General features: G+C 34.9%; 1 protein-coding gene across 4 annotated transcripts in view; it reads right to left on the reverse strand.

Annotated features, from left to right (window-relative positions):
- Nucleotides 1-26,230, reverse strand: part of VWA8 (von Willebrand factor A domain containing 8) — a 353,412-nt gene that overhangs the window by 135,859 nt on the left and 191,323 nt on the right. For all 4 annotated transcript variants that reach the window (XR_012010082.1, XM_072782924.1, XM_072782926.1 and 1 more), the window contains 5 exons: nt 13,660-13,735; nt 11,406-11,541; nt 8,859-8,978; nt 5,964-6,169; nt 3,890-4,041 (listed from right to left, as the gene is read on the reverse strand). Coding sequence is in view for 3 of the 4 variants with exons in the window: in XM_072782924.1 (XP_072639025.1) it covers nt 3,890-4,041; nt 5,964-6,169; nt 8,859-8,978; nt 11,406-11,541; nt 13,660-13,735 (690 nt within the window). In the remaining variant the exon portion in view is untranslated. The remainder of the gene's footprint in view (nt 1-3,889; nt 4,042-5,963; nt 6,170-8,858; nt 8,979-11,405; nt 11,542-13,659; nt 13,736-26,230) is intronic.

A 26,230-nucleotide genomic window follows, 5' to 3' on the forward strand; every position in this document is an offset into this window, starting at 1 on the left:
ATAGACAGTGGCATATAAATTTAAGAAAAGAGGGAACCCTGGGTGGCGCAGTGGTTTAGTGCCTGCCTTTGGCCCAGGGCGCGATCCGGGAGACCCAGGATCGAATCCCATGTCGGGCTCCCAGGGAATGGAGCCTGCGTCTCCCTCTGCCTATGTCTCTGCCTCTCTCTCTCTCTCTCTCTCTGTGACTATCATAAATAAAAAAAAATTAAAAAAAAAATAAATTTAAGAAAAGATATTGTATAAGTCACTTAAAATTATGTCACAAGATACAGATTTTTTTCTTCCTTTGAAGCAAATGTTTCTACAGCATGTTGAGTTCATAAATTACTCTGAAACACATTTTTAAACTTAGAAGAACTAATGCACTAGCAGTATGTTTATTTCTAAATAAAAGAAACTTCAGAAAAGAAGCTCATTTAAGGGAAAAACAAGAAAACTCTTTGAAATTTATGATCTATTTCTACTATAGTAGATAATCATTATGCCATTGGTTGGATCTTTGGACTTAATTATGTATGTGTGCACTCATTTATCCCCCTCCCCCCCCAACAATGACATTTGGAACTCAATAGCTCAGGTTATTTTTTTAAGAGCCTGAATTTTGACCCAAATCCTTCTATCTCTACCTAAATTTCTCCCAGTGTGTCTCCTTATTTGGCCACAGCTACCATTTCTCTGGCCTATCCTATCTCATATATTAGAAACTTAAAAGGGAACGATGATTTAAAAAAAAACAAAAACAAAAACAAAACAAAAAAAACCTCTCAGGAAGTACTAGTGGGAAGAGACCAATGTAACGTTGAGGGTCTAGGTGTCCAATTCTGATCTCAGTACTAAAAATTAGGAATATATTGTAGATCAGAAGAAGAGTTGCATTATGGCATGACCACACAAGGTAAAATAACCACCCAGTAAGACTTAGCCTAAAAGTACCAGGATTAGCCAAGGTTTATTAAAGACCTTTGAAAATCTGCAGAGATGAGTGATAGGTACCATCTCGCACCCATTAGGAGACAAAAGGGGAAGTGACAGCAACTCTTCTGGGAATTCACCAAAGAGCACTAATGCAACATCACTAAACAGCCAAAATATATTCTGATTGCAGCTGAGGAAAAAAGTGCTGTAGAAGACTGTACAAACAGTGGTGTAGTATCATCTGTGCCCATGTGAAAACTTCTTTCTTCTACAGTGTCTGCCTTACATCCCATTTTAGTTATATACAGTGGGTAGCCAATTATTTTCCATCCCCATCTTGAATGTGAATGTGAATGTGAACACTTTATTCTGGGCTCAATGCAATTTTGCTCCCATCCAATAAACACTATGGTTGGATTAGGGAACAAGATTATGAGGCTATAGCAAGGATTTTTTATTCAGGGCAAAAGGATATTAACAATAATTAAAACATTTTGTCTTTCTTTTTTAGGAACAGAAGCCCAATGTGGATCTCCTTCACTGACATAGTATATGCAGAGGTGGGCAGGAGCAGCCAGGAAGAACTGGAAGAACTGGTCTAGTGAAGTACAATATTTATGTCCTTATGGGGCAAAACTTCAGAGGTCTATGTGATTACTATTAATGGTGTGCTACTCTAAGGAGAAAAAAGAAAACGTTAGTATCAACTTCTTTCTTATTTTTGTTTTTGCAAGGAGAGAAAATTAAGGTTACATTAAAATGCAAAGGATGTTATAATAGGAAGGAATCTTATCTTAACAAAGTTCCCCTTATTAACTTTATGAAAATGGCCCTATATTCAGGCCTTACTAGGACAGTCTTATTTTACATCTCTTTTTACAGAGTTACTATTAAATGTACCCCCTTCCATTGTTAAACATGGACTAATTAGAAGCTAAAATAATTACGCTATCTGTAATAAATGCCCTCATTTTACCAACGGGCTAAGATCTGTTTCTCCAGCACTGACCTGGCACACAGGTTGAATATGTGATGAACTGCTAAATTCCTAGGCCATTGCTTTGTCACCTTCCCATGCTACCCTAGCAAAGTACAGGACTGACTGTTCAACAGAAATAGACATATGGAACCTGTGGATTTCACTTAGAGGGCAACAAAATGACATCACTATTCTTCAGCTGCCCAAGTCATTGAAATTTACCGATGTGGAAAAAATGTGTGAATGTGCAAACTGCAGTCTACTATTATCTCCAACCCAAGGGAAAATTCACTCATCTATGAGACTATTTTTAGCTATATGCAGTGGGTGGACAAGCGGTTGTTTCCATCCCCATGTTAGGCATGAGTGTGACCATCTTGCTTAGAGGTTCAATGTACTATTTCCACTCACAAATATTAGAGTTAGAATTAACTTGCCATGGCAAGATTTTTCAGTTTAGAATGGAAGACTAATGAATACGCTAAACAATTTTACTTGTCTTCCTTAGAAACCTAAAATGCCAACCATTTTCTTTTGATTGACCTTACCAACTGATATGTATTTTAATTTTTATTTCAAGTGTTCAAGCATCCAACAGTTATTTTTAAATCAGAAGCCTGGCTTCCATGAAGCCAGTACTCTATAGAAATTTGTTAACAGTAATAAAAGCCATCTTATTTCCTACTGAAGATAAAGATATAGTTCATAAAAAGGAAGTAAAAAAACAGAAGAACTTATAAGAAGTTTGCATAATAAAGATAATTTCTTGAACTCTCTAATATAGAAGGCAAACTAGTTTCACAATGCCTACAAACACCGCTAATCAATCAGTAAAACAGTATTTTAGAGAAAATTGTATTAGTAACTGACACCAAATGACTCTTTTTAAAAAAAATTACTCATTCACTAGTAATATAAATCAATTCACTGATCATTTCAAACATAACTCCATCTTGTGCTTTTACCATAAAAGGGAAATATTTGTTTCTCTTTGAGAATCCTTGAAAAAATTATTAAAGCTTTAAAAATTTATTTTTATCTATATATAGTCTCACAAGTTCTTATTATAACTTTAAGGAATAAATGAGTAAGGATGATAAATACATTTAGGATATATATGTACATATATGTATGTGTGTGTATAGCTGGACTAATCATTAATTTATACTTAATCATTTTTTTTCTAAGAAAAGTAAAGAGTGCCTCCTATATGAGATTAAATTTAAATAATAATTTGAAAGTAATTACTGTCCCTTGAGAATTATGGTAATTGATAAGAAAAGATAGCATTAGATGCATTATCAATTAAGTGATACAAATCTAAAACTGTTTTCTAGTGAATTTGCACTGACTTAATTACTAATAAGCTATATCAGCTATCTTTCCGGTAAACAATATTTATAAGATTCTTTACTAAGGTTAAGTACGTAGTCTATAATTTCAAAATAAAAGGCAGGGAATTGGCCTACATGAAACAAACCCACTTGTTTTCACTACTTCTTTCTTTTTTAAGCTGAAATAAGTAACCAACATTCTCAAGTTAAAAGATTATAAATTTAGAAAACGATCACAACAGAAAAATATATGGTGACATAAATAAGATCATCTTAACTAAATACATATTTTCCCTTTATGTAGTTTTCATATTTGTACCATGATTTTGCACTAGATTAGGAAATAATGAGACTCACAGTAATTCAACAAAAGGACAGAGACTGTTAAAGAAACAAATATTTCCCTTTATTTGATTACATTATCTATTCATAAGACATTCAAAATAATTAAAATTCTCAATTTACACAGACCTATAAATAATGCTATTTGACTGAAATCCAGCCAGCAAATAGCAATAATATATGTGAAAAGGTTACTCATGGAATTTCCACACTATGCCAGTTTAGTAGCACGTAACAGTAGACTCAGAATTATCACCATTTCAGAATCAGAACAATAACCCCTAAGAGTATTTGATCAATAATGAGTTTGCCTTACTCCTTTGCCAGCTGCACACTAGTTGGTTTTGCTCCGATAGGTATCCCATATTTGTGCAAAGTGTTAATCAAAATCTCTCTCATGTCGTTGTTGTACGAATCAAAGTCAAACACATTCCTAACCACACTGGAGAGACCTTCAGTGGGAAATTTCTGTATTAAAAAAAAAACAAACAAAAAACCTTATGGACACGTGATAAAACATACAACATAATAAAGATTAAAAAAATAATAGAACAATAATGATTGAACAAACTTTAGCAGATATTTATGAACCTTTTCTGGTAACAAGATAGGAGGAATATATACATTTTCCTTTGTTTGCTCTGATAACTTAATATTTTCTTTTTCAAATAAATATCAGAATTTGAGGGGGAACACTTCCTTCTCTCAAATGCTATATCAATGCTCTGATCCTGTTTGGTGACTTTCATTGCCTTTAAGATGAGTAGTAGATTGACTAAATAAAAAAATGCTATTTCCGGGATCCCTGGGTGGTGCAGCGGTTTGGCGCCTGCCTTTGGCCCAGGGCGCGATCCTGGAGACCCGGGATCAAATCCCACATCAGGCTCCCGGTGCCTGGAGCCTGCTTCTCCCTCTGCCTATGTCTCTGCCTCTCTCTCTCTCTGTGTGTGTGACTATCATAAATAAATAAAAAATTAAAAAAAAAAGGTATTTCCATAGAAAGAACAGTGTTGGATATCTATATAGAAGTATTTAGAGAAGTCACAGATCTGTGAGTAAATGAAAGGAAAGATAAAGGAGCAAGAAAAGAAGAGAAGAAGAACATAGAAAGTATAGTAAATAGACAAAAAGGGAATAGCGGAAGGAAAGAAAATATTACTAACAGTGAGATTTATACTGGCTGTGTACTCTGTGTCCTCTACTGGCTCTGTCTTGTTTTTTTTTAGGCACAGGGATCAGAGCTGGGCTTTTCATGGTTTAATACGCAGAATGAAGCTTTCTATTTTCCTTTCTAGATTTTCCTTAGAGGACTGGGGATAGGTCAAAGGTCAAGAGTCATTGGGTTGTGACTTTTTGCTAAGGACTATTATTTATTATAAAAGTACTGCTGACCTGGGTTGTTTTCTTCTCCAAGGTGGACTATATATTGTACATGGCTACAATGGATTGCATTTTCCTGTCCATTTATTGAATCTTAAAGAACTTTCTTGCAGTATTTACAGGCATATAATAGTTACTTCCTACTGAGTTTTCTATTTCCGTGTCTTTTGTTTTCAAAATGAAAATATTTTTCACTCAGATACAACATGCTTGTTGTATAAAGTCCAACAGTGGTAAAGTTTCCCTGCTGTCTCACTCTCTTGTCTTCCTTTGCCCTCACCAAATTTCCTAATTCCTTGATGATGGCAATGGCATAGAATTTCACCTAAGTCAATTCAAAGGCTAACATAAACTGTTAGTCTTCCAGATTTAAATCAGAAAGGGAGACAGAACGTAAAGACTGCTAACTCTGGGAAACGAACTAGGGGTGGTAGAACCCCTTCTACCACCCCTAGTTCGGGTGGGCGGGGGGTGGGAGTGAATGGGTGATGGGCACTGGGGGTTATTCCGTATGTTAGTAAATTGAACACCTATAAAAAATAAATAAAAAAAAATTTTAACCTCAAAAAAAAAAAAAAAAAAGAATAGGATTGGGTAGAGACTTTCAACAGAATAGTGCAATGTCCAGGTGTTTTCAGTTGAGGATACTCTAAATTCATTTTAACATGAATTTTTTTGATATCTCATTTTTTTTGCCATCTCACAATCTCAAATTGTGTTTGTAAGAGTCAAATAGCAAGTGTATAAGTAAAAGCAGCAACATAAATACTTTCCAGTGAGATACATTTCAATAACTTTGTTTGGTAAGATTCATATTTATCATTAAAAAATGTAATAAAAATAAAATAAAATAAAATAAAATAAAATTTAGATTAAAACACTTCATATTATATAATCTGAATCAGTACTGTATCTTAGAAATTGAAAGACATGGTATAAATTAAGCAATCTAAAAAAAAACCAAGATTGATGGTTTGTTTTAAACCTTTATGCACTAGCGTGTGTCATACCTGTAAATGCTTCACTATGTTGACAACTTCTCTGGTAGAATAAGGATAGTTAATAATGCCCTGGTCAGCTAAACTCCTCAGCTCTCCAAAGGCAGCTACAAGCTTCTCAAGGATGGGCTTGGGCACATTTGGTCCATATTGCCTGAGCATTTCGAGCTCTGAATGGGGTTTGGGATTATCAACTGCATGGCAGCTAAAAATATCACCTGTAGGAGAAAAGATTCACATTGAGCATGCCAGTAATCCGTTATAATGCCATAGGAACTATGGAATGGTCATTTAAAGAGCCATTGGTTGTTCACCAAAGCACTTCTATTTTTAAGTGTGTAAAACTGCATAGAAAGCCTGTGCAACAATAGGATGGTATAGAGTAGAAAGCAAATCACTGAAGCAAAAGAAAAGGAAATTGAATGATGTGTGGTTTATTATTCACAGATTTATTTCTGTTAAAAAATTATATAATATTTGAATACAATCCCAATGGGAGATACTCAAATAAAAACAAAAAAGAGAAGACTCCCCGTGTCTCTGCCAATCCCACTCCCTCTTCCATAGGCAGCCAGTATTAACAGTTCAGTGTATTTGTTCTTCAATACCTGCATGAGTCTTTTTAAAAATGCATAAATACAACATATAGTTTTGGTAATTTATTCCTTTTCTATTAATTGGAAAATACTTTTCATATGGTTCTGAGACTGCATTTTTAACACATGTTGAATATTTTCGAAATTATATACACCTATCGTGTATATACGATACGTGTATATACACGTGTGCTTCTTTATGGATCCAGAAAGAGGGAATTAGTAGCATTGCTCTATACATAATTTGTATCTTGTACAGATTGCTAGAATACACTTTGGAAGTTAGTTTTGGAAAAGGAAGCCCTCAGAGACAATGTCTAAACTAAAATGAAGAAAAAGGAACATAGAAATATTTCAACTGTAATTTAGGCAACTTGAGATTATCCTGGAACAGTATAACCTATCCTTAAGACAGATGATTTCTCATATTAAAAGTTCACGTAATTTTACTGATTCATAATCCAAGAAACCAGGGGCCAAAGGAAGTTACAGTAAAGAGATATGCATTATTTAGCATGTTCATTTTATTTTATTTTTTTAGCATGTTCATTTTAAAAAGAACTTTCTAGTTCTTAAAAATCATTCAAATTATAGGGGTGCGTGGGTGGCTCAGTTGGTTAAGTGTCTGACTCTTGACCTTAGCTCAGGTCATGATTTCAGGCTCATGAGATTGAGCCCCATGTAGGGGGCTCAGCATGGAGACTGCTTAAGATTCTTCCCCTCCTTTTCCCTTTGCCCTTCCTCCTCTACTCATGCACACACTCCCTCTCAAAAAAAATCATTCAAATCATAATTTATCATTATTATGTATTTATAAAAGTAACTGAATAAAATGCAAGCCATGATAACTTCAAGCTTGTATCTCACAGACTATACACATTTGAACACAAATATGAAGTACATGTTTTTTTGCGGAAAATCAAATACAATACATTAACCCTTTATTCATTCATTCATCACATAATTATTAAATATCTCCCATGAGCCAAGTACTATTCTAGGAATTTTATACATATCAGTGATCAAAAACACAAAATTCCTGTCCTTATTAAGTTTATATTCTGAAAATGAACAGTAACTATAAATGTTAGACACTGTATGTTTCCAAGAGAGAAAAAAAGAAGAGAGAAGCACAGCACAGGACATCAGAAATGGTAATGGTTGGGGAGGTGAGTCAGGTAGGTCTTGTTGAGAAGATGACATCTGAGCAAATGCAACTATTGGTAGAGAAAGAACATTCCAGGCAGAGGGTTATAGCTAATATATAGCCCTAAGGCAAGTGTATCTCGTATGTTCAAGAAGCAGCAGGAGGGTAGAGTGACTGGAAAAGAATGAGTGACGGGAAGAGCATCATAGAACAGAATGAACAGGAAGTCAGAGAGATAGACTCTTCTGTAGAAATTCTATATGTGTATAAGCATATTCATGTATATACCTCCTTCTTGCCTTTTTTTTTTTTAATTAATTCAAATGATAGACCACTATTATGGCTATCTGTTTCACTAAATATATCTTGAGGATTGTTTTTGTTTTTTTTTAATCAGCATAGGTAAACTTAGCCCATTCTTTTTTTCACTGCTGCACAGACTCTATTATGTGTGTATCATGGAATTACTTTATCCAGTTCCATTTGAATGGACATTTGGGTTGTTCCCATTGTTTGGCTACTTCCTGTAAACAATGCTATATTGTCTATCTTTGTACTTAAATCATTGTACAGGTAATTCTCTTGAATAAATTTGCTGATATGGAATTGTCAGATCAAGAATCCTAGAAGACTGAGCCTGCTTCATATTGAAAATGAGAATTACTGGTAGCTAGAATTACCTCCTTGCTATAGAGAAGTCCTTCTAAAAGTCTCCTGATGATGAAGTTTGTCTAAGGGCCTCTCTGATCCATATGAATCAGTCACCTGGATTTGAGCTGGTCTCAAATCCTTATAGTTAACGGGGATGTGACAAAAACCACACTACAAACCATTCCTTATTTTGTGCAGGACCTTTTTTGTCCTTTTAGAGGCTCCAAACAACAAAGTATAGTATAATAGTTTGAGAAAACAGGATCTGGAATCAGACAGACTTCAATTTGAAGCCTACTTCTAACACTATTATCTAAGTGACTCCAGAAAAAGTGGATCCCTCTGAATATTTGATACTCTCCTTCCCTAAAATGAGATAACAAATACTCTCACCAGGTGGTTGTGATGATGACACAGCACATGCAGCATTCAATGAGACCTGCTTCAGCATTGCTACTAAGACATTATTGTTATTGCTATTATTTTTTTTATTGTTTTCATTAATGTTTTTACCTAAAGTACCGAAGAAATCATTGCCTAAGAAAGGAAATCCAGGTCTGTTGGCCAAGACAATCATTCTAAAATCAGGATGAATCACAATAACGTTTTCTCTTCCATTGACATTAGCAGAATCTGAAAAACAGAATTTCTATTTAGTCTTTATTCATATTTAGTAATTCTTAGGAATATCAAGTGATGGCCTTGAAATAATATAAGCAGTCATGTTGTTCAGTCATAAAGAACTCCAAAACTCAAAAAAAAAAAAAAAAAAAAAAAAGAAGAAGAACTCCAAAACTCTGGTTGTCACAATTTGGTTATAGGGAAAAAAACTTTCTTGAGAATTGTGCTTAAGAACAGAATACTGATGAAGCACATACTGAATTTTACAGGGACTTGTATTTTTATGTAAATTCAATGTACATCTAAAAAGCAAACTTGTCCAAATATTGTTTTGCAGTATTGAAATTTGGCTTGAGGTGCTATTATTTCTCAAAAAAAGAAAAAGATAAAGAATCCATAATGAAGAATAATCCAAAGGATACTTGAAGGACAATCCAAATATCCTTTGGATTTCATAAGATCAGTAGCTGCATCACTTTGCCTGCCATCACGCAGCAAATGAGTGATTCCTTTTTCCAATTATCTACTTTGAAACTTAATATAGAATAAAGCCCTTGAGCACCTAGTCAGCTCATTAGTGCAATGTTGACATATTTCCAATTAAAGAATTCTACCTTGGTTCTTAAAATAAGTAACTGCAAGTTGATGGAAACTTCCTTTGTGCAAATGTTTAAGGCAGTAAAGAAACTGAATATAATATTCTACTGGCTGATGTACATTTCAGATAGAACTGCTAGTCTAGGCGATAATTTCAGATGGTAAAAACTTTATTGTGGTTATTTTGAGAAGGAATGCTTGTCATCTGGGTTTATTTAAATTCCCGCCTTAGGCTGTCCATCTTTTAAAAAGGATAGCTGTGAAGCACCTGCAGTTTTGAGATGACTCTGTATGAATCTATACTTAATCTTTTTAAATATAATCTTTCAAATATGCCATATATTTGTGCACAAAATACAATTAATAGTCTTAATGTTTGAGCCCCGTTAATTTTAGTTGTGGTGGATAAAAGGGTATGTGTCACAGGCAAACTTTAATTAGTTAATTAAAATAAAAATGGCAATAAAAAATCAAAACTGAAAAAGGAAAGAAAACGGAAAACACAGCTCTAGAAGTGATGCTTTAAGAAACCATGTTCAGAACAGCTTCAGAGGCTCTTGTGTTTAAAATATTGTGTACAATCAAATTGGAGTTTAAAAATTAGGATGACTCCTTTTCTTCTAGACTACTCTTCAAAAATACATTAGAAAATGTAGAGGATCATCAGGAGATAATCACTCTTTAACTACAATTTTGTTTCAGCAATTATTTTCTTGTTTTCTGTTAACTGTCTTCAAAATGCATCTAAAAAGGGCAGACAGATTCTGATCCTGAGAGTCTGAATGAGATCTTCATAGGAGGTAGTATCCAGGCTAACTCAAATTCTCATTTTTCCCATAAAATCACTGTGAAGTCGATATGTTAGAATATTTTTATTATTTATATTTATACTTGTATTATTTATATTGTATGTTAGTTTCCTAGGCTTGGAAATGGCCATCTCCCAATGATAATGTCTAAGAAGAACCTGTCTAGTGAGGCACTTGTACATTTTCAATGGGTTTTCTTGACATATTCTCTTTGAATACTGAAGATTTTAGTTCTTAGTTTCAATTTGCTTGGTTACTCTGCTATTGCCTATATGTATTTTCAATGGCTAGTTACAGATGTTCAAGTCTCATCACACAAAAATTTAAATTAGAAACTAGAAAATATTCTCACATTACATCAAACAATTTTTCTTTATAAGTTAAATGGACAAATGAGACTCATCAATCTACGGTTTTTCTAACAATAAGAAAAATAAATAAATGAATGAATGAATTGAATATAAGAAGATAGTCCTAAGCACAGGATAACTTCTTCCTGAGGTAGGGGTGTGTGGGTGTATGGGTGTGTGTACATGTGCATGAATGCATGAGTGTGTGTGTATATATACACAAGCGCACACATGGATTCAGGTATCTATGAAAAAAATATATATATAACATACAAAACTCCCTGGTGAGTTTTTCTAATTATTGAGTAATAATAACATTAATTTTAATATTATAAGTCATAGAAACATGCTAGAGCTTTTAAGAAATCCAAATAATAAGAAAACAAATTGCACAAAATAATGGAGAGATGAGTATAATAAGATTATAGCTGGTATTCTCAGAGTAGAAAAATATAAAGCTGATTTGTTTTAAGAGTACTATGGAAATTTTTAAAGGTGCTCTCTGGCTGTAAAAATGTGAAACAAAGATTCAGATGTACTGACTTTTAAAAATGACTGTCAACACAGACAGCTTCAGTTATATTGAATTTATGCTTGTTGCTTGTAGATTAGTCAGCTAAGTGCGTGATTTGATACCAAAGATGTAAAATTTGCATATATTGAAAGCCTTTTTATATACTCACTTGCAACAATGCGTCTTCCATCTGCTAGAATCATTTCTCCATTTTCTACTAGAGTTTTTAAAATACAGGTGACATTTGTTGGGGCTTTGTCTGCCTCATCTACCACCAGAACATGACCCAACTTTACTGCTTTAACCTTTAAAGACAGAACATTTATCATAAACAAAAAAATGAGAGCAAATGTTTTAAAATTTTTATCACCATTGCTTTGGGTTTATAATAGTAGCTAGTTTTATTTAAGTTATGGGTATACTACCACAAAAAAAAGTATGTAGCAGAGCTGGAAACAAAATTTATGGATCTCTACCAAAAGCTTCACATAGTTACTAAACTGTTAACTCTGCAGTAATCACTTTATTTCCCTTTAGCATCATAATTATTCCTATGTTGGTGATGTCCATATTTAACACCCCAGAGTCGTGTTTTAGAGGATATTTAAAACAATATAACAAATACAGAAATTAAAGTGCCATGGGAATTAAGAAGATTGAGACATCACAATCGAGAGTAGATATTAGACTATTGCATTTGTTATAGCTCTAGAAGTACAGGATTTTAATAGATCAGAATGGATGGTGAAGACATAAGTATTCAGGATATCCATGTGGGATTCATTGATTCCCTAATCAATGGTCACACTCAAGAAAGCCTGAGGCATACTGAGGGAAGAGTGAATATGAGTAGTCTATCTTGGCTGAAGCAGAGGTTAAATGTAAGAAAAGAGAGAATGGTCTGAAAGGGTAGATCAGGTTTCTGCTACAATTTGATTGCCAGACCAAGAAATATGTACTTTATCTCATTAAATAATACATTTATAAAGATTTATGAGTTCAGGCATGATAGGAATGAAGCTTGGAGCTACACTTTAGGACATTTTATCTGGCAGCAATATGCAAATAGACTAAAAGGGGATTACTATAATAATTTGGTAAAAAAGTGGTTTGGGGGACCTGATTTTAGGGGAGGAGGAATGGAAAAATGGAAATAGAAAGCATTAAATTGATCTGAAGAGTTTTTTGGAGGTATAATCTATAGTCTTGGCAAGAGATTAGATGGGAAGTAGGGAAAGGAAAAATAGGAGACTGTCCTAGGTCTTAGGTGTCTGAATAAATGGTGATATTATGAAGAGAAAGGTAAAAGCTAGGATTACCTCTTAAAACCATTTTAAGAGAGTAGATGGGAGAAACACTCAATGAATTTAAAACTTTAAAACTTATTTTTTTAATAGTAAGAAATATCTCAGAACATAAAGTGAACCATATAATAAATTTTTCTCATTATATAGTTTTGGCTAGTAATTTTAAGGAAATACAGATTGAGAAATAGATGATACCCTCTACCACAAATATTTTATTCATATTCTTTTTTTTTAATAATTTTTTTAAAGATTTTATTTATTCGAGCAACACAGAGAAGAGAGAGAGAAAGAGGCAGAGACATAGGCAGAGGGAGAAGCAGGCTCCATGCAGGGAGCCCGATGTGGGACTCGATCCTCGGTCTCCAGGATCACGCCCTGGGCTGAAGGCGGTGCTAAACCCCTGAGCCACCCGGGCTGCCCATTTTATTCATATTCTTAAAAAAAAGTTGATACAGGTTTTTCTCCTTAATTTTTGGGTAAAAATAAACTGAATTTTTAATAGGCAGAAAATAAAGAGCTTCCTAACACTAATCCCCATCCTTCCCATCTCTGTTCAGGGAAAGTTAGGCCCAACCTGGGAGAATTCAGAAGGGAGATTCTAAAGACTTTAATCACTTCAAAAACCTCTGGACCACCAAGGTTCTCATGTGGGTCTATTTGTGCCACTGACACAAAGGAGTTATCTACACAGAGGGACAGGCCCAGCAGGCCAGGATCTTATGTGAGAAGGTGAGGAATGGCTTTTTCCAGCTACCCAAAACACGGGGCTAATATTTTATTCATTAAAATTATTTTTAAAAAATTCTAGAAGCATTATCTAATTCTAAACTCTCATATTTGAAAACAGAAAACATTTTTTTTTTAATTCTGGAATGATAAAGAAATCATTAGAGGATTTCTATCATTCCCTAAATCACTCCAAAGAGCAAAAAAACAGAATAAGAAAACATTTTATTTTCTCAATTATTTGCATTTAAACGTTCACTTTCCAAATGACATATGAATGAGTGTTTTCCAGTTAAGACTGAAATCTTACAAATCCTCCCTCAAAGGCTGAAATATAATCATCATTGAGAAAAATACAGTTGAGAATACTTATACAGTTAGATTACTAACCAAAGGTGAGTCTTCATATACAATTAGTCCGTCTTTAACAGAAGGCTGAAGAGTAAGGGTTTGTACTGTGGTGTCCCTAAAATTAAACCAAAACATTTTAAAGTTAGTAAGGAAATACAATGACATGAATAAAATTATTCCACATTAAGACTTCTTTTCAAGTTTCTGTTCATCATTCTGCTTTTCGCAAAATAACAACAATAAAACTCCATTCAGCAACAGTAAATACACGTAAAGTAATACAGCAATACAAGATACAAGTAAAAATTACAAGGGCTTGGGAATCCATCTAAGTTTACAGATTATCTAGGTTCTTCTCTTTTTCTTTCTAGGAATTTCCCTTGTGATCACTTCACTCCTCAAAATCACCTCCTGAGGGTGAAGAGGAGAGATTAAAATATATGTTTGCATTACAGAAATAATAGTTTTAATATTTGAAAAGCATTTTGACAGTAAGTTCGGTGATGACTGGTGTGTTGACATCATGGCTAATTAAGGTAACTCTGTGAATTACACATTCTGGCCCAACTTGCCGTCAGTGTGTGCAAAAGCCAGACTGTCTCACCTCCCTCTCAGAACTGTAGATTTTTTAATAGTAAGGCAATCCATTTCATTTTCTTAAATCTATTTGCAAGTATGTGCCAGACCTTGCTTTAGATCAGGATATTCAAATTTTCAGTAGTGAGCTATGACTTTCTCACATATATGAAGTTCATATCACGTAAGAATATTTTGGCCAAAAATGTAGAAGCTGCAGGTGATAGGTAGGTCTAGATATGCTCAAGGGGACCAATTTTAAATATTCATCTTCTACATATACTCTATCTTTAAAGCAAAAAATCCTACAGCCATTTTGAGCATGTCAAATGGAGAATTAAATTACTTTCAAAATGTGAATAGCATCTTTCTTTTTAAGAATTCAAAGTTGTCTTTTCAAACTACTCTACCACTTATTCAAGTAATATGTGGAGTTACAGTCATATTCTTCTGAGTACCTACTATGTGTGAGGCTTGTGAACCTCAGGGTTTAGTGCTACAATATGTTTCTGAAACTCAGAATGTGAACCTCAGGGTTTAGTGCTACAATATGTTTCTGAAACTTCTCTCCAAATGCTAACATTTATCACAACCTGTTAAATTTCTAAAATGTGTATCTATTAAAAAAAAATAAATACCATATGACAATCACAAATAAAACAAACTTAAAATGTCTTTCAAGTGAGGTTTTGCTTTAGCAAAACAAATTAATCAAAATCAGTTAATTGCCTTGAGAGGCAATTGTGGAGTAGTGGAAAGACTTTGGAGTCAGACCAATCAAGATTGAGAATCTAGTTGTCACTGTCTCTCAAGGCAATTATCTGATTTTGATTAAATTTGTTGAATAAATGAATGCATGAATAAAATGACAAAGTGCTAAAAGTTAAAAATGGATGCTGAAGCTTATAGCACAACATACAGTATGTGGATTTCCAAATATATTGGACCATGAGCCCCCTCCCCCTTTTTTAATAGAGAATCTGAAACTATAGAAACCACTTTAGTAAATGTTGCGTTAGATTAAGTCTAACTCTCCTCAATGTAAGGAATCTTTTTTTTTATATATAAGATTTTATTTATTTATTCATGAAAGACAGAGAAAGAGAGGCAGAGATATAGGCAGAGGGAGAAGTAGCCTCCAGAGAAGCAGGCTCCATGCAGGGAGCCCAATGTGGGACTCAATTCTGGACTCCAGGATCACGCCCTTAGCTGAAGGCAGGTGTGCTTAACCGCTGAGCCACTGAGGTGTTCCAGGGTGGCTTTTTTTTTTTTTTAATTAATCCCAGGAATCTTTTTTAAATTAATTTATAAGCACATATTAGTACAGTCATGTCAAGAAGTACACTTGGGGTTGACTAGTCAAAGGATGTCCCCATAGTTATGGTTTATGTCCAGCATGGACTCCAGTTGAGTTGAATTTAGAGTGATTGTTATGAGTGACTTCTCCATCAGAGTCCTCATTTACCAGGGCTTGAGCAGATATATTGGCAATACAACTATTAACATTGAAAATTTAAAAAAAAAAACATTGAAAATTTCTAGACTGGACGCCTGGGTGGCTCAGTGGTTGAGTGTCTGCCTTCAGCTCTGGGTGTGATCCTGGGGTGTGGGATCGAGTCCCACATGGGGCTCCTTGTGGGGGGCCTGCTTCTCCCTCTGCCTATGTCTCTGCCGCTCTCTCTCTCTGTGTCTCTCATGGATAAATAAAATCTTAAAAAATAAAATAAAATAAGATTTCTAGACCACCTAACTTCTTTGCACCTAGCTTAAAAGGCTTCTCCTTCTATTTTGACTTAATGGCGATTGGCTTCAGTTAATTCCCTGGAGGTCTGGCCTATTGCCCTTCTTGACCTCTATTCCAAGCCCCCCCCCCCCCCCCCCAGATTCTGGCTCTCATGGATCTGATGCTTGTCCTGTGATCTACCGCTTCCTATAGCCCAAGCACTACACTTTACAAAAAATTCAATATTGTTCTTTCATATTGGCTAAAATTCAAATTAAAATGTGTTTGATATAAAGCCTTGAAGATGTTAAGAAACGTGAAAACATATTATGACACTTTATTGATGCTTATCAACTTTTAGTGCAAATAAAATGTTTCTTATTCAATATAATGATATCTAGTCATATACCCATTTTCTGTATTCCTGGGTCTTATAAGTCTCCTATAGGATATACTTTATGTTATCTTCTACTAAAAAGTTAATTTTTAGAGTTTTAAACAAATAAGCACATAGTTTAATTTCACATAGATTCGCTGTTAATATTCTAGCAATACAGAAGGGGGGAGGTGGGTGAGGAAAAGAAAGAGATGTGTTCACACAGATTTTTATAGCAATATAATGAATTTCTCACCTCGTTTGTCACATATTTAATGGGCATCAACATGACACCTTCTAGCATCAAAATGGAAAAAGGAACTCTTATGTCATTGTCAGTGGGAAGGAAATTCAAGCTGAATTCCAATTTTAAAAAGGCAAACATAATTGTTCTATAACACTTGAATTCTGATAGGATACAACTTGCCAAATTAGATTTATCAAAAGACTTCTGTGCTAGAAATAAAAACCCCAGGTTTGACAGAACATGTATAAATCAGATGATTTCCAAAAGGGACTACAAATGAGAATGAATACAAGTGTAAAGCATGGCTTTCAGTGGAGTGAAAAAGAGGAATTTATAGGAAAGTAGTGGTTTTGTTCTGTTCTTTTCATCGATCATCCTATACATCAAAGGAAAAGCAATCGTTAGTAAAATATGTAAAATAATATGCAATTAGAAAAACTGTTCGGCTTATATGATAATAAGTTTCACTGGTTATGTAAGAGTGGAAAATAACCCACGATCTTCTGCATAGTACTTAACACAACAAGAAAAAAGCTTGTTTTTCAAGGTACCTTACAATATTATAAACTTCAAACTTAGTTAAATGATAAGGTAATCATTACTGTCACAAGTAGCATATAGCCAATATAATGATTCTTTTTCAGAAACATTGATTAAAATCATTGCTCTGTATTTAGGAGCATCTTGGATCAAAATATATTAATTAGTTTTCCACACATATAGGCAATAACCCTAAGAGAATATTTTATTTGCTACCATTTTAATTATATTATGATTTTTTTCTTCTCAAGAACAGCTTTGAAATATAAGCTTATAAAAGTTTAAATAGTCAATAATTTCAACAATATTGGGGAGAAGGAAATTTAAAACACACTCAAATCACATTTCCTTAGCCTAAGTTTTAATGAAAAGATGGTTTTCCAGTTATAACTGTTATCCTTAATGTTTGAATTAATTAGAATGTTCAGCTAATTGCTGTCATAAATGTTCTCGCTTCTCACTGTCTTGCAAATTAAAGCTGTCTATCAATTAAAGCCTGTGTAGATAGAGGGGTTACTCAAAGAAATACAATGCTAAACTCTAGTCTTCTTTTAACTCTGTGATTTAAAAATTTTTTAAATTAGAGTTATTAATGTTTTGATAGTGATTTAAAATCATTCCAGATGCAATAAAAGTAATTAGGTTGTATAAAGACCAAGTTTTATCAAAATAAGGAAAAAGAAAATTGGCCTTTAGAGAGCAAGCCGAATCTGTTCTTGGAATTTTGCTTGTAAAGGTACTTAACTAAGCTAATAACTGCTGATTTACTGAGGAGCAAATGATCTCAAAATAGTGATGTTTATTTTGAAAATGATATTTTAGTAAGTTGTGTTTAAACTGGCTTATGATTAGCTTTCTTTTAGAAGAATAGTAGCTAAACATAAGAGTGAAGGAAGAAAGAAGATACCCAAAAGTTTCAAATAGCTAACAAAATTATCTCTAACTTCATAGTTCATTAAATAAAATTGGCTATAGGAATAAACTACTCATTAATATGAGCCAAACATGAGAAAGCAAAGAGAGAATATAGCACATAGGAGGTACTTAAGAAATATTTGCTTAATATTTTTAAAAGAGGGATGATTATGAAAACAGAATTAAATCTTAATTTTTGCCAATAAGAGATAAGCATAACATCACTGATTGAGAAGTAAATGATGCTGAAAGATATTTTCAAGTGAAAAAGCGTTCATGGTATCATCAGGAATATCATTTCCATAGGCTTATTTTAAATAATCAATGAAATAAAGGTAAGGGACACTAATAAGAATTTCTTTTTTTTTAATTTTTTAATTTTTTAATTTTTTAATTTTTATTTTTTTACTAATAAGAATTTCGACCAATAAAACAAAGAGTGGTAATTAGAAACAGTTGATACAAACAAATTTAAAATTTAAACGATGTTTACAAATATTCTGGGCTCTCTTGAATAGTAGCACACCACTTCTCTACCCTTGCCTATAAAAGGCAAATATATTTCTCCATGTTGAGAGAGAAACTTCCCAAGGCCCTCAAACAGAAACAGCCCCTAATATAAGCAGTGCTACCATATAATACAAAAAAAAAGAATGACGCAGCCCGGGGGGCTCGGGGTTTAGCACCGCCTTTGGCCTAGGATCTGACCCTGGAGACCCGGGATCGAGTCCCACGTCAGGCTCCCTGCATGAAGCCTGCTTCTCCCTCTGCCTGTGTCTCTGCCTCTCTCTATTCTTTCATGAATAAATAAATAAAATCCTTAAAAAAAAAAAAGACAAAATTAGCTGTGATTACTGCAGTATTTGTTAAAAACCAGCTCTGGCCTAAATGTGAGTCCTCCAAAATTGGTCAATCACTTAAGCTCTCAAAGCCCAGGATTACTCATTTCTACAGAGGGAATTAGAATATATGAAGAATGTAGTAAAAATAAAAAGCCAGGAAGTTAAAAATGGAGAGAGAAATGGTATTATTATATGTGCTTTGAATGCTTTGAGGAAAAAGTCCTTTTAATAAGATAAGCAAAATATCATTTCTGCCAAAGTGATTGAAAAGACTCCAGTTCTTAAAATAGCTGTTTGGGAGGACTAACAGTTTATTTAGTAGTCAATCACTCATCAGTAATGTGTCCAGATGCAAAAAATCCTAACAAACCATAAAAGAAAGGAAGACATTAGGGAGATAATATTTATGGAAGGAAATCTACTGTGATGCAACACTTCTTTGCTCTTCAAGGGTAGGTTCACTGGGAACAGCAGGTAGAAAACAGCCACAGTAAAGTAATATACAATGGAAGCTAAACATTTCAAAATATGCTTCATTTTCAAAATCTACTTCCCTCCTCACATCTCCTAGCACTATATTAACACTTATTTAAAAAGAAATTCCTCCAATATGCAAAAGCCATGCTGATAATCACATCTTTTAACAAAATCTGAAAGTTTTGAGCTGTCCAGCCTTTAAAAATAAATCTATGAATATGATATATTTAAAAATTGGATCTTTGGTCTTTACTCTGAAAACTAGCTTTCTGACTTGGTGAATTTTAGGAACTCAGAATGATCTAGTTTCTTTGTGGGAACTTAATTTCCCCTTTTCCAGCCCCAAAAGAAAAAGTTATACAGGTCCCTTATTTCCCTTTCCCCTGACATTAAACAATGCATTTTCTAATCAGTTTTTAAAAAGGAATAGAAGAACAAGATGCAGATTCAATTGCAAAACTGAGTGGGCAAGGATGCACACTGTGTCCACTGGATAAATCTTTATCAGAAAATAATGAGTAATTTATATTTTTTAAAGGCTTCAGTAATTGGATAACAACATAAAAGTGTGATAGTCAGAAATTAATAAATGAATACCTTTTCATACCAGGATATTACCTAATCTCTCATTCAGTAAACATGTATTGAATATTTTACTAATGGGCATTGCTTTAGATGTTAAAGTATCTATGAACAAAACAGGTGGAGACTCTTTCCCTTGAGGGGTTTAAATTCATAATATATTTAAGTGAACTTAACTCACCATACTAATTAATAATGTGCCATCTTTGGTACAGTATGAACTCAATCTTGCATGAGATTAAATATCGAAAGATATTTTACCAGAAGCAATTCAAAATAAAACTGAAATACCTATTTTTGATCTCTAAGACAAATGAGAAAAAGCCTGCTGCTACTGAAGTCCATCAAAAGACTGAAATCCACCAGTTCTCCAAGATGCTGGCTCGGCAGGTGTCTCATGGTTAATTACCCTAAACACATTCTCTGTGTGATACTTAGTGCCTAAAACTCACTATGTAAGTGCATTGTTTATATATCACAATATTATTCAGTATACCATAATCTTGAATTATTTTATTCTCATTTCTGGCTGTTCATCAACTTCAAAAAACTCACAATGCTCGGTGTTAAATTTATGACTTCAATGACTCAGGTCAAATAGAAAATAGTATGTAAATAAGCATATATTTGGAGAACTCTTAAAGGGTTTTTTTTTTTTAAGTTTCTGTAATGTACCTATTTTATTTAAATTTTTTATGATTGATTTTCTTTCTTTCTTTCTTTATTTATTTATGATAGTCACACAGAGAGAGAGAGAGAGAGGCAGAGACACAGGCAGAGGGAGAAGCAGGCTCCATGCACCGGGAGCCCGACATGGGATTCGATCCCGGGTCTCCAGGATTGCGCCCTGAGCCAAAGGCAGGCGCTAAATCGCTGCGCCACCCAGGGATCCCTATGATAGATTTTCTTAAGGAAAATCATTTCAGCCTTACCCACTTTCCTGTGTTATTTTATTTTATGTTTTTTAAAGATTTATTTATCATTTGAGAGAGAAGGAGTGTGCATGCATGTGCATGGGAGAGAGCAGTGTGAAGCAGACTTCACACTGAACGCAGGGCCCAACAGTGTAAGAACACACTGGGGCTTGTTCTTACCGCCCTGAGGTCATTATCTGAACTGAAACCAAGAGTCAGATGCTGAGGGATTATACCACCAGGAGCTGTTCAAGGTCATTTTAATGGCAGAGAAGGAACAAATATTTCTAACAACTTAAAGGCCAGAGGACAGGAGCAGAGCTCTAAGCACATTTCCTTGTCATCTTATGTTTCATCTTAAAATTTGATGGGGATTTTGAATGCTACTCTATAACAAATCCAGTAGTTTCAATACAAAAACTGGATCAGTCACCACGAGAGAAACAGCAAGGAAACCTGAGCCGACACCTGCAGGACACTGGGTTGAGCTGAAGACAGCTGACACTGCAGAGCAAGTTCAGCCTCTGGCCACTTTTGCTCTTCTGGTATCTATCTTATTTCTTAAATCCAAATTTAAATAAATGAGCAGTCATAAATGGCAATCATGTGTCCACTGCTTTATGAACTCTGTCAGGATAATCACTGTGGAGGGCCTCCAGAATGATGCCATAAAGACAGTCCCAACACTTTCTGACTCATGCTGGTGGGCATTCCGACAGCTCACCTTTTCAGATATCAAGCAGCTTGTGTCTTGTTGGGACTTGAAAAGTTTTCTCATCTGCTGGGCAATCTCTTTTACTCTAACAGGATGAGTATGAGACTGTGGTTCATTTGTCCTGTTCTCTCATTTGAATTTAGGTATTATGGCCATTTATTTAAGGTTAGTCAAGAGATCTCCAAAACCACACCAAAAAAAGGAAAAAAGTACTTAATTCATAGATAAAACTTACAAAAAAAAAAAAAAAGGCGTGTTTGTAAGAGGCAAAAGACGAGAAAGAGGCTGCTATCCATCAATGATACTCAAAAGTCAGCTTCTCTGTGAGGCCTTCTTTGGTCAGCCTATTCAAAACTGTAGGTAAGTCCAGCTCCTCCTCTGCTTTATTTTTCCCCATGGCACTTACCATCTGATGTACCATGCATTCTAATTATTTTGTTCTTACTCTCTCTCACTCTCTGTCTCTCCCTCTATCTCACCAGCAACTAGAATATAAACATAAAGCTGGGGTTTTTAACTCTTTTGTTCCTGATGTCATCACTCATGCTAGAGAAGTGACCAGCATATAATAGATGTTCGATAATGTTTGTTGAAATGGATGCATGCCACTCAGCTATTTGAGTCACACACTCTAAGGCTATAATGAATTATTGGCAGTGTTTTATGCACTGTGTGAATTGTGTACATTTTTTTAAAATGTTTTCTTATTTTTTTTTAAAGATTCCATTTATTTATTCATGAGAGACATGGAGAGAGAGAGAGGCAGAGACACAGGCAGAGGGAGAAGTAGGCTCCATGCAGGGAGCCCGATGTGGGACTCGATCCTGGGTCTTCAGGATCAGGCCCTGGGCTGAAGGCGGCGCTAAACCGCTGTGCCACCTGGGCTGCCCAATTGTGTACATTTTTTGCTGAAAAGTTTTTCTTCCCTCTCCTCTGGCAAACTATCCAGCTCAGCTGAATGCTCAGCTCGAATGCTGGCCCCTCTGTAAAGTGTTACTTCTTTCTCATTTCTATCCTAATTGAACTAATTGTTTGATAGAAAGTATTTTACACTTAAGAACTTTTTAGTTGCTCATATGACTGTCCTTGACTGTGAGGACAATGCATACCATCTACACACAAGGGGGTATCAGCTACATATCTAGTGCCTATCACTGTGCCTCATACCTTTTAGGCATGCAATAAATGTGTGCCCAAAGAAAGGATGAATGCATGAGTGTATTAAACAAATATTATATACTACCAACACGTAAGGCAGATAATTAGGGATGATGGATTATAAAAGATCAGAGATCCTGTTCTCAAGAAGCACACATGATAAACAGACATAAAACAAATACAATTCATGTCAGGGGGTGATAAGGTCAATAACAGAAATTAAAGTTCAGTGGGAACACAGAGGAGAAGGCAATTAATTCTGACTAAAGAAACAATTAAAACAATTAAATATTGTTTTAATTGGCAGGTATGGATAGAAAAATGCTTGTAGGCAGAGGAACAGACAAACACATGTAGAAATTAGGAGATATAAGAGAAATTTTGGGGAACACTGATATAGTTGCATGGAGGGGAACAGAGCTGGCCAGGTGAGGTGAGCCAGTGTTCAGTCTTCTTAAATGTCATGTCCAAGAGTTTAACTTTCATTTCATGGAAATGAAGGATCTGTTCATTTGAGAGAGAAGACTAATGGGATGTCTCAAAGATGGATGGGAAAGAAGAGACACTGCATTTATTCATTTGGATAACAAATGTTTATCAAACATCCACCACGTTCCAGACATCATGCTGGAAGGAGGCAGTTCAAAGACATATCCTTACCCTTAGGGAGACCTCACTGATCAACAGGGAAGACAGAGATGGGAACATGTAATTGTGATAATGAATGACATGCACAATAGCAGAGACTGTTCTAGGTCAGTGGTTCTGAATATACTATCAACAAAAGTTTTTTTCTGGGAAGATATATTCTAAAATATCTAAAAACAGTAACAAAAACTGAACTACAATGAAAAACGGTAACTTAAAAATGTTTTAGATTTTATTTGTTAATAATACAAAAAACTTTTGTTCTCATTAAATATTAAAGAAGGATATTTTGGGGAGAACAATGTGATTGATATACTTTAGTATTTGTGTGAAGCAATGGTTTAGTCCTAAATTCAGTTTGAGACCTGTTAATGGCTATTATAGCTAAAAAAGAACTCACAAAGAGATGGAGATCCAAACAGAAATGCAACAATGTCTGTACCCCCTATGACACAACATGTATTTTTCATTCTCATTTATCAGACTATAAACGATCTCATTCCAACCAGGCTTGGGAATTTCCATCTCTCCTGATGTCTATCAATGGCTTTGCAAGCTAATCAGTGGAACATTTTTATTTTGAAAAAATAGGTTCAAAACTCACCAAAACTCTTCATTTATAAGATTTTTAAACACGTTAGGAAATTGTATTTGAAACTGTTTTAGTGTGGAGATGAGACACTTTAGGGATACATGATCTATTTCTATATCTCAGTACTTCTGACACCAAATATGTGGGTTTTTCACACCTAACAGTTCTCTAATTCTCTGAAGACACTAAATGGGTGTCTACAAGGTAATTCAATTATGCCACTATGTGGCGGAGCAAGCACAGACCCCACTGGTCAAGGGCTCAGTTTTGCAAGAATGCCCCCACTTCAGACACACAATTCCAAGTCCTGTCTATACTTTCGACAGAACAGCTATAAGTCAGGATTTCCCAGGACCCTCTCCTCAGGTTCCATAATTTGCTAGAACAGCTCTCAGGAAGGTACTTTACTTACTACACCTGATTTATTATAAAGGATGCAATTTAGGAATAGCCAGATGGAAGAGATACATGAGGCAAGTGATGGGGAAAAGGAGGAATGTGCATAGGGCTTCCATGCCCTCTCTAGGCACACCACCTTCCTAGCACTTCAATGTGTTCACTAACCCGGAAGCTCACCAAACTCCACTGCTGAGGATTTTTATAGCGGTTCCATTAAGGAGACATGAGTGATCAAATTACCGGCCATTGATTAACTTCAGTGCCTCTCCTCTCCTCTCCTAGAGGTAGAGGGGTGGAATTGAAAGTTCCAATCCTCTAATCACAGGGTTGGTTCCTATGGCAACAGGATCCCAGTGGAAGCTAACCAGGAGCCCAAGAGTTACCTTATTGCATGTGAAAAGACTCAGCTCACTCCTGAGATTACAGTCTTTTCTTTTTTTTTTAAAGAATTTATCTATTTAATTCATGAGAGATGGGGCGGGGGGGAGGGAGGAGCGTGGCAGAGACATTGGCAGAGGGAGAAGCAGGCTCCTCAAGGAAAGCCTGATGTGGGACTCTGGGATCACGCCCTGAGCCAAAGGCAGATGCTCAACCACTGAGCCACCCAGGTGTCCCTTAGATTACAGAGTCTTAAAACTGGGGAAGAAGATCAATGTTATAACAAAAAGATATCTTATTACTTAAAAAATTACAAGAGTTTTAGATGCTCCTGTGCCAGGGATGGGGAATGAAGACCAAGCATTTATTTCTTATTCTATCACAACATCACAGGGTAAAATATATTATTTTCAGCAATAAAAAGGTCTAACACATATAAACTATATATTTATAGTTATAAACACCTGACTTAAAAATGCTCTCTTCAGAGAAAATCTTTTTTTGAGAGAGAGAAAGAGAGAGAGAAAGCAGGGAAAGGAGGGTCAGAGTGAGAGTGAGAGAGAGAATTCTAAGCAGGCTCCACAGTCAGCATACAGAGCAATGTAGGGTTCCAACTCAGGACCCTGGGAACATGACCTGAGCTGAAATCAAGAGGCAGAGGCTTAACCAACTGAGCCACCCAGATGCCCCGAAAATTTTAAGTAGTTATTTTCTACTTTAATGCTAAAGCATGATTTTACCTTGAAGGATCCAATTAAATGCTTTCTTAATTCTTAAAATATTTGTTATGGGGCATCTCTCTGACAGTTATTGAACAGACATCAACAAATTGTGACCTCCTGACTTTGTAAAAGATAAATGTCTTTTAATTTGTAGGTTTGACACATCTTTTAAATACTTTACAATAAGATTACAAGTGAGACTGTAGTGTAAAAAGGTTTTTGTGGCTAGTTCCCATCTCATTACAAAATATTGAAATAATTCTCATTTTATATTAAAAGTCTTGGTTTTATATGCCACTTCAAACTGGTGACATCCTGTAACACTTTGTGCAAGTCTACTTTCAACTTCTTTGTAGCAGTGCTTTGTTTTGAATCATTATGAAGAGAATACTATTCATGTGTGGTGAACTCCATAATCTTACTCCAGAGACTTTTTTTCTCTTTTCAATCAAATCAGATGCACATTCTGATGGTTTAACCTACATAATTTTCTGCCAATTTTAGTTCATTTATATTTATATCATTAATACTACTTTCAAACCGGAGTTATTTTTCAAGAATGTTTTAAACCAGTGTCTATTATGCGAAGGCCAGCTTAGCTAAAACTAGGTTAAGTAAGACTTTCCAGGCAGAGTTGGTGAGAAAGGGCATTCTAGGTGTAAAAAGCTGCATGTGGCAAGTTATGGAGTCATGAGTATGCACGTGATACTTGAGAATCATAAGCCGTTCATATGGTGTAAGAATTAGTATGCGGGAGAAAAGGGTAGAGGTAAGACCAGTGAGGGGGCTCAAACTGGATGCTGCTG

This window comes from Canis lupus, chromosome 17 (genome assembly GCF_048164855.1).
Source record: "Canis lupus baileyi chromosome 17, mCanLup2.hap1, whole genome shotgun sequence".
NCBI lineage: Eukaryota > Metazoa > Chordata > Mammalia > Carnivora > Canidae > Canis > Canis lupus.